Source organism: Tupaia chinensis, unplaced genomic scaffold (genome assembly GCF_000334495.1).
Source record: "Tupaia chinensis unplaced genomic scaffold, TupChi_1.0 Scaffold000539_1, whole genome shotgun sequence".
In the NCBI taxonomy this organism is placed as follows: domain Eukaryota; kingdom Metazoa; phylum Chordata; class Mammalia; order Scandentia; family Tupaiidae; genus Tupaia; species Tupaia belangeri.
The window spans coordinates 1170446-1180285 of record NW_006160052.1 but is presented as its reverse complement, the minus strand read 5'-3'; the positions used below and the strand labels follow the sequence as shown (position 1 = coordinate 1180285).

The 9840-nt window shown below is 55.2% G+C and overlaps 1 protein-coding gene across 1 annotated transcript in view; it reads right to left on the bottom strand.

Moving 5' to 3' along the window:
- Positions 1-6187: 6187 nt before the first annotated feature.
- Positions 6188-9840, bottom strand: part of DNTT (DNA nucleotidylexotransferase) — a 46073-nt gene continuing 42420 nt past the window's right edge. The window contains 1 exon segment of the mRNA XM_027775265.1: positions 6188-6680. Coding sequence (XP_027631066.1) covers positions 6594-6680 — 87 coding nt within the window. The 3' untranslated portion in view covers positions 6188-6593.

The window sequence follows — 9840 nt, the reverse complement described above, 5'->3', positions numbered from 1 at the left end:
TAATGGCTATGTCGCTGGACTCCCATGTAGTCAACTGTGGTTCGCGTACCAGACCTAGTGGCTTAAAACTCACACCGGGCGTGTGTGCGTGCATACCCAAGATTCTGAGAGGAGAATGGAGGAGAAGGGATTGCAGCGTGGCCATCCCCCCTGGGGGGTGATTTCTCGCTTTCTGTCTCTCTGTCTCTCTGTCTCTGTCTGTCTGACGAGCGCACGTGCCCTATAGCAAAAACCTCTCCACAAAAAAAGAGAAAGAATGTTTTCTCTCTCTCTCTCTCTCTCTCTCTCTCTGTTGCCCACACATACACACACTGCCTACCATTAAGAAAAGAGAGAAAAGAACAGAACAAGTTTGAGGGAGGATGTGGAGAAATTGCGACGCCTGAGCAGGGAGGGAAGGTAAGTGGTGCAGCCACTGTGGAAAACAGGCAGGGGTTCCTCAAGAAGTGAAACCCAGAATTTCCATCTGATCTGGCAAGTTCATTTCTAGGTTTATGGGACTAAGCAATAGTTCAAGCAGGGACTCAGATACTTGCACATAGTCATAGCAACATTGTCACAACAGCAAAAACGCCAACCCGTGGACGGACAAACAACTGAAGTACGTGCGTGCAGTGGACATTACCGAGCATCAAAAAGGAAGCCAATTCCAGTACATGCTGCCACGTGGGAGGACCTCCGGGGCATTGCGCTAAGTGAAACAAGCCAGAAACGAAAGAGCAAATACTGTGCTACTCCACTTTTATGAGGGGCCCGAAATGGGCAAATTACAGAGACAGAAGCTAGCAGAGAGGCTCCCGGAAGTCAGGGGCAGTGACTGCTGACAGGTACAGCTTGCGTTTGGGGTGATGGAAAAGCTCTGGAAATGGGTGGTGGGGATGGCGGCACGTCATGGCTGTCCTTAATACCAAATCGTGCAGCTAAAAATGGTGAAAATGGCAAGTGTATGTTATGCCTGTGTTAGTTTTTAAAAAGTTTCCTTTGGGGGCCAGCAGGTGGCATGGTGGTTGAGGCATGGCTGGCTGCGGTTTGATTCCCAGACCTGGCAGCTTGAACCTCACACCAGGCGCGTGTGTGCGTGCCCGAAGTCCTGAGAGGAGAATGGAGGAGAAAGGATCGCGGCGTGGTCATCCCTCTGGGAGGTGACTTCTCATATTCTCTCTCTCTCTGTCTCTCTGGCAAGTCCATGTGCCCAATAGTAAAAATCTCTCTTAAAAAAGTGGGAAAAGTGAGAACCAGTGGTTAGCATAATGGCTATGTCATTGGACTCCCACATAGTTGACCGCGGTTCGCGTCCCGGACCCGGTAGCTTAAAACTCACACCGGGCGTGTGTGCGTGCGTGCCCAAGATCCCGAGAGGAGAATGGAGGAGAAGGGATTGCGGCGTGGCCATCCCCCCTGGGGGGTGATTTCTCGCTTTATGTCTCTATGTCTCTGTCTGCCTGGAGAATGCACGCGCCCTATAGTGAAAAACCTCTCAAAAAAAAAAAAAAGTGGGAAAAGCCTTCCTGCCAGCAGTGCTGAGAAGGATTCTGGATTTGGCAATTTGGCAGTGACCACCAGGGCTGCGGGGTAGGATGAGTGGTGACGTCCCTGCTGCCGCTCTGCTGTCCCAGAGGCTTACTGGGGTACGTGCACCACCAATGTGAAAGAGCCCCCGCACCAGCATTATAACTGGGCCCCAGAGGCTTACTGGGGTACGTGCACCACCAATGCGAATGCAGCCCCCGCACCAGCATTATAACTGGAAGGGATTCTTTGACTACTTGGACTGACCTGATTCATTTATACTTTTTCAGTTTAAAAAATTACTATAGGGCATGTGCACTAGTCAGAGAGAAATAGAGGGACAGAGACAGAGAGAGAAAGTGAGAAAGCCGCCCCTGAGAGGGATGGCCACACACAATCCCTTCTCCTCCATTCTCCTCTCAGGATTTGGGGTACACTTGTACACGCGCCGGCATGTTTTTCACGCCGCTGGGTCTGGGACTCAAGTAGCATGGTTGGCCCTGAAGGAACCAGCACCTTAACCACCATGCCACCAGCTGGCAGTGGCCTCCTCATTCTAAGATGAGAAAACAAGCCAGAGGGAGCGCGTGCCTTCCAGGGTGTGCAGTGTGGCTCCCACTCAGACCGCGACACCGCTTCAGGACTTACGGGTAAGGAAGTCGAGGGGCTGGTGAGACACTGTCACAGGGAAGCTAGAGGGCGGTGGCTGGGTGTGGGCTGTGGGCAGTGCTGCGGAGGCTGGCTGCAGAGGCCAGCTGCAAAGGATGGGTGTGGAGGCCGGCAGCGGAGGTCGGCTGCAGAGGACAACGCTGCTCAGCTCTGGCTGACTGGTGACAAATGGAGTGTGATTATATCATGACCCTTCTTCTGTTTTCTAAGACAGGACATAAATCCTATATTTTTAAACATGCACTCTATCAAGTTTTAAATATTGGCCACTCATTCAAAACTTCCTAAAATACAATGGAGGCCAAACGGAAACCCTCTGCAGGCCATCTGTGGCCCCGGGCTGCCGGTGTTTGACCTCTGTCACACGTACCGAAAACTTCCCTTCCTGTCAAGTTGGAAGGGCGTGAGAGAAGTCCCAGGAGTTCGTTTCTAGATGGTCGTCCACAGAGCAAGAGCCCTGGCCGGGATGTCCCCTCACAGTCTGTGGGGCACACGGCACCCTCCCTGACCCCCAGGGTTCGAACATCCGTGAGGATCCAGAGCCTCTGCTCATGGTAACCTGCTCGGGTCCCTCCTCCTAGGGGGATTTGCCACCAGCTCCCCAGGCCTGAGGGAGCCCCCAGTCTCCAGGCCTGGCTCGTCCCTACCTAGCTGGCCAGCTCATGTCCTCCAGGTGTCAGCTCTGCTCCTGTGCTGGCCGGTGACACTGTCATTTGCTGTTAATTTTCTTTCACTGTTTCCCAGGCCTGTCCTGAGAGAGGCCAGGACAGCGAAGAAGAGACCTGGACATTGAGCCCAAGGGCCCGTCCTGTGGCTCAGCCCAGTCTCTGCCAGAACGCCCGAGCTCCTTCTGACTCCCCGCTGTCAGGGCAGAGAAGGTGAGAGGCCTGGGCCTAGACCTGGCTTCCCTCCCTCCGAGAGGGGCCTGCCTCATGCCGGCATCAGAGTCCCTGTCCCAGAGGCTGCCCGAGCCCAGCCCCAGAGCAGTCCTCTCCGTAGTCCAGGAAGGGAGTCTGGGTGGTGTCGGTCAGACCACGTGTGCTGGAGAGCAGAGCCGTGAAGCCTCAGCATCAGGGGACAGCCAAGCACCAAGCCCGAGCTCCTGACCCCCATGCCAGGCGCTGGTACTGCCCTTCTGTGTGCCCCACCGCCCATCTGCTTCCCTCTGCATGGCTTCCTCCGGCTCCCCTGGGCATGGGCTAGTGGTCAGCACAGCCCATGGCCATCTCACGGGCTCCTCTCCCACCCTGTGCTCTCGGGATCGGGCAGCACAGGGCCCCCACCTTTGCTCCTCGGACTTCTCACTGCCCAGGAGCAGGCCAGCCCCCCTTTTGCTCTCTCCGCACCCCCAGGGCAGGCTCATTGTTCCCGCTCCCCTCACCTCAGGCTCCTCTGGACTTGAGGTTCCGAGGGCTGGGGGCTCCCAGCTCCAGGCTGCCATGTGGGTCAGGCCCCCGGGCACCCCAGCCCTCATCCCAGCCTCCTACGCTGAGGCCTGTCATCACAGGAAGGTCTGCTGGGGACCCTCCCCAAGTCAGTGCGACCCTCCTGGGGCAGGGCTGAGGGACATAGGTTCCCAGGGGGACGAGCAAGAAGCTACTGAGACCCGTGTGAGCGGCCGAGGCGAGCTGTGTGTCCGGAGCACACCGGCAGGCACCTACGATGGCTCTCACGGTCAGGCAGGTGTCCTACCCCTCAGGGCTTCCTGGGCCAGGATGCTGTGAAACGCTCCACCCGACAGCTGTGAGCAGAGATGTGACCTTGGCGAGGGAGGCGGCCTTAGCTGTCCCGATGGGCTGCACTGGGCAGGGCCAGGAAACCTCATGGTTTTCTGTCTCTTAGAGCCCAGACGGCAGGGGCACCTCCGCTGCAGCCAGCCCCCTGCCTCCCAATCTCACCATCTACCAGCCGAGCCTTCAGAGCTCAGGCCTGCAGAGCTGAAGCACCCCTTCCCCAGCTCCAAAGGGCGCCTCGACGTCTACCAGGACAAAGCCGGCAGTTGGAGGAGGGTGAGAGAGTGAGAGGAGACTAACGCCTGTCTCCCTACAGCACTGCACCGTGCACCCCTTCTCTGCCCCTCCTGCTTCCAGGCCACAGAACGGGGCGATGTCCTCCCCGGACAGGGCGCAGCTCCTGCCCCGCAGGGCTGGCACGTGACACGCTTTGGTCCCTGGGTCCTGACAGGCATGGGAAGTGCTTGCCCACCTGGGTTTGCTCACTCACCTGTCTGCTGTCATCACGGGAAGGTACCTGCGGTAGTCCAAGGTAGCCCAGGACAGCCCACTGGGCCCAGGAGGAGGAGGGATGGGCAGACCAGAGCCGGCCTGGCCCAGCCTGATCCAGCCTGAACCAGCCTGATCCAAGCATGGCCCAGCCGAACATGCAGCCACTGTGCAGATCTGTGTGTGTGCTTTGTGTTCTATGCCAGAGGCTGGTGTGTGCACCCAAGGGAGAAAGGAGGGGGCGGGGAGAGAGAGAGAGGGAGAGAGAGGGAGAGCCTCTCATCCTCAGCAGGCCCATGGCCGCACTACTATCCTTTTCTAAGTTCCCCATCCCATCAGGGTGCTAGCACACGCGTGGATGCCCTGCATGTCTTTTGAGTCATCGGAGCTCAGACTCCAGCCCTGATTGGCCAAGTGAGATCCAGCTTTCCCTGCACAGCGGCTTAACCACTGTGCCACAGACCAGCCTGTGTGTGTGTGTATGCGTGCGTGCGCACGCACGCGCACTCTTAGAGTACGTGCACTTATCAGAGAGACAGAGAGGGAAAGTAAGAAATCGCCCCAGGGGGATGGCCATGCTGCAATCCCTTCTCCATTCTCCTCTCCGAGTTTCGGGCATGCACGCACACGTGACTGGTGTGTTTTTCAAGCCACTGGGTCCAGGACTTCAAATGCAGTGCCTTAGCCACCACGCCACCTGCTGGCCTGATCTGTGTTGTTTTAGGCCACTGGGTGTTGGTGTGCCTTGTCACACTGGACTTCTGGCAGTACTGATACACCTCCTGTGCCCAGGCACCGATACTAGAAAGACAAGGAGTCTCTTTCTCATGCACTTTGGGGGAATCACTCTTTTCTTTGGGGTCCAGTTTCTCCCAGTTTCCTCTTCCCTGAGGTGGCTGGAAGGAAGGGAGCGAGGTTGTCCTGGGGCCTCCCAGCATATTCAGGCTTCTCCGAGGGATAGAGTCTGTGTCCTCCTGGAGGACACAGGAGTTGAGAACAGGTGTGGAGCCTGGGAGTGCCACCTGCTGCCTCAGCCAGGGCTGCCTCCTGTTCCTTGGGTGCCCCGGGACAAAGAGGCCAAGACCGTCTTCCTGAGAGGCTCTGAGCTTCTAAGATCCAGGGAGAAACTCCAAATGGGAAAAAGAGGGTGAGCTTTCTTTATTTTCTTTCCTCAAAGGGGTTTTTGCCTTAGGGTGCATGTGCTTGCTGGAGAGAGAGAGACAGAGACAGTGAGAGGGAAAGTGAGAAATCACCCCCAGGAGGTATGACTATGACCATGCTGCAGCCCCTTCTCCTCCATTCTCCTCCTGGGATCTTGGGCACGCATGCACACATGCCCAGTGTGATTTTCAAGCCACTGGGTCTGAGACTAGAACCAGTCAGCCATGTGGGAGTCCAGCAACGTGACCGCTACACCATCTGCTGGTCCCAAAGGAGAACTTCTGTAAGGGGCTAGGAGATTGCACTTCCTTGCTAGCCAGCACAGTGGACACACATGTCCCGCATGTGGCCTTGGGTTGTGACACCTGGCAGGGGTTGCCTAGAGACCCCGTTCCTGGGGGCTGGGGTAGATCAAACTGTGAACAGAGCCCCGCAAGTCCAGAGTCAGCACCCCCTTCTCCCAGAGCTCCAGAAGGAGCCCAGAACCCCCTCTGGCATCTCCGCATCTTCTAAGGACGCCCCTTCATCAAGACAATCATCAACTCTTCCCCCTTCTCCTTTGTTACGTGTGTGTTTCAAAATGGTTGATAGTATTTGAGAGACGGAAGCGAGACCGCAGAGCCTTGCTTGTTCCTATGTTTATTGGAGACGCAGAGGGCTTCACTACCTGGGGCTTGCTGAACGTTCCTGCACCACTGCGATGCTAGCGCGTCTACTGCCACGTGCGACCCGCACACGGCCTACTGGGCATGACCGTGACGGGCGCCTGCGCACTGCTGGGCATGTGACGGGCGCCTGCGCACTGCAGGGCATAACCGTGACGGGCGCCTGCGCACTGCAGGGGATGACCGTGACGGGCGCCTGCGCACTGCAGGGCATGTGATGGGCGCCTGCGAACGGCGCCGAAGCTGTTTCCCTCCAGCAGCGCTCTACACCGAGGCCGGAAGGGTGCGACTTCCCCAAGGCTCCTTCTTCTAAGATGAAGCACACTGTAGCTAACGAAGAGAGCGGGAAACCACAGGGGCACCTTCCCTAGGCGTTTCTTTCCCATGGTTCAATGTAATCCAGTCCCAGATGGGCAAAAATGTCCTCTTCGCTCTCTGCTTTGAGAAATACCCTCTGAAAGCACAAGAAAGGCAGGCATTCAGGTACTTTTCTAAGCATCTCGGTGTGGACACAGTGTAAATAGCCCTCGCAAAACTGAAATCGGAATAAGTTATTGCCGAAATAGTGGGTTGTCAGAAAAGTCATGATGCGTTTTACATAGAAAAACATAGAAAATATGGCATGACTTTTCTGGCAACCTAACATAACCTTTTGAAGGTCAAAAATCTTCATAACTGACTTCTGTCATTTTTGCAGTTTTCCGTTAAAAAATAGGGCACTAAGCAAATTACGGTAATAACACAACAGCCTCACAGCGTTAGCTGAAGGTACTTGAACACGTCCCTGTGGGTCTCCGGTTCTCAACCACAGCTGAACCTTCTGTTGGAGGTTGTTGTTTTATTTTTCTTAAATAAAGCTTGAACCACACTGCTGTCCAATGGAATCAGGGCCTCAAGAGAGGTCTTGTCGTCGATCCATTTGAGAACTCTGGGTAATTCTGGTAATTACGGGACACTGGGAGGTGCTGGGCTCTCCAGCAGCCTCCACACCTGCCTCCAGTCCCACCAGGCTCCCTCTCCACGACCTCTTTCAGATCAAGCGCCATGTGTGGCAGACATTGGCACCCCTTATCCAAAAATATGAACTACACCTTAGAGAGCGTGTGCTCGCTGGAGAGAGAGAGAGAGAGAGACCGATACACTGAGAGAGAAAGCGTGAAATGACTCCCCAGAGGGGATGGCCGCGCTGCAATCCCTTCTCCTCCTCTTTCCTCCAAGGATCTTGGGCATGCACGCACATGCACCTGGGGTGATTTCAAGCCACTTGGTCCAGACTCAAACCTTGGTCAGTCACGTGGGGTCCAGCAATGTAACCACTATACCATCTGCTGGCCCCCAAAATGCGAAACTTTTTGGCACCCCCATGACACACAAGGGGGAAATCTCTCATTGACCTCATATGACAGGTCACAGTCAAACACTGCAATGTGAAAAGTCTTACATGGGGCTGAGTCTGTGGCCTGGTGGCTGTTGAAGTGGCTGGCTCCCACATAGCTGATGGCAGGTTTCGAGTCCTGGGCCCAGTGGCTTGAGAAACACACCAGGTGTGGGTGTGTGTCCTCAAAGCCATGAGGAGAGGCAGAGGTGGAGAAGAAGGGATGGCGGCATGGCCACCACCCGCGGGGGGGGTTTCTTACGTTCTCTGTCTCTCTTCAGTGGCCTGGTGGCTGTTGAAGTGGCTGGCTCCCACATAGCTGATGGCAGGTTTCGAGTCCTGGGCCCAGTGGCTTGAGAAACACACCAGGTGTGGGTGTGTGTCCTCAAAGCCATGAGGAGAGGCAGAGGTGGAGAAGAAGGGATGGCGGCATGGCCACCACCCGCGGGGGGGGTTTCTTACGTTCTCTGTCTCTCTTCAGTGAGCACACGCACTCTATGGCATTAAAAAAAACAAAACAAAACAAAACAAAACAAACAAAAAAACTGATATTGCATGCCCACGATCCCGAGAGGAGAATGGAGGAGAAGGGATTGAAGCGTGATCATTCCCCCTGGGGGGTGATTTCTCGCTTTCTGTCTCTATGTCTCATGTCTCTGTCTGGTGAGCGCATGTGCCCTATAGCGAAAAACCTCTCAAAAAAGAAAAACCTCCCAAAAAAAAAAAAAAAAACCTGATACAAAGTTGCTTTTAGACTGTGTGTACAAGGTATATGAGAAACATAAACTAATTTCATGTTTAGACCTGGTTCCATCCCTAAGAAAGATTATTATGTATATGCAAATGTTCCAAAATGAAAAAAATGTCTGAAATCTGAAACCCTTTTGTCCCAACTTTTCAGACACGGACTATTCGACCTCTGCAGAGCGATGCCAGGCACGCGGGCTTTCGCTGTTCGGTGCGTGTCAGCGACCTCTGCAGAGCGATGCCAGGCACGCGGGGGGCGCCGGCTTTCGCTGTTCGGTGCGTGTCATTCTGTGAGGTTCCTAGACGGTTCCGTGACTGCTCCCACTCACGTGCTCAGCATCTGAGCCCTTCCTGCTCGCATCCACAAACCCTCTCCTGGGAGCAGCATTTTGTTTTTTCTTTGGGAAGCCACCCCTCTCCCCTCTTAGTCCGTGAGGGTCAGGCAGAGCTGTTCCCACCTCCAAGGAGGAGCACATGAGCGAAGCCCGCCCAATCAGAGCTACAGTAATGGTTCAGCTATGAGCACAAGACCCAGGCCTGACCAAGGAGTATCAGCTGGGATTCTTGCTAGAACTATTAGAAAATAGGGCTTGTCTGCTGGAGTAATTGGAAGAATGGAATTCACTGGAAAACTTCCGCCTACAATGGAACAAACACAGAGGGAAGCCCTCCCGAGCACCTGGATGTAGCTGCACCTGAAGCCAGCCCTGCCCTGGATGCTGCAGTATATAGCCCAAGTTCCCTTTTTTCTTTTCTTTTCTCTTCCTTTCTTTTTTTATTTTTGCTAGAGGGTATGTGCACTCATCAGAGAGAGAAAGTGAGAAAGCACCCCCTCCTCGGGGGGGATGGCCACACTGCAATCCCTTCTCCTTTTTTTTTTGGGGGGGGAAGGGAGATAAGCAAACACATCCAGTGTGGTTTCCAAGCTGCTGGGTCCAGGACTCAAGCCATGCAGCTGGCCGTTGGGGTCCAGCTGTCTTAACCACCGTACCACCCGCAGGTTCATCCTTGTTTCACCTATGCTATTTTGGGTTCAGTTCCTGACTCTGGTAACAGAGACAGCCCTAACTAAATATATACCTCTCCTGGACTTGCTAGTTAACTGCGCCTTCCTCCCCAGGGGCCTGTGTTTGTGTCCAGGACCATCGTAAGGGCAGCGGGCCTTGCTGCTCATGGCCTCAGCAGGTCCGTCTTCAGCCCATCACCCAGGAACATGCCACTCTGGACACGCCACGTGGTTGTGTAGCTGGCTGGGGCACTGCCTGGCTGTTCGTGATGTCTCAGGGCAGCTCTGTGGCTCTCCTACCTCAGGGCACTCATACCCGCCGAGGCGGCCACTTGAAATGCACCGCCCCTAGGTTTGAGGGGTACTCCACTGTGAGTTGGGCGATCCTTAGGTAACGCCTTTGGAGTTACTCACTGTGAACCCCACGGATGAGCCACACTCGGTACAGGGCGGGACTGGTCTGGGGGCCCACCGAGCTTGTTACCT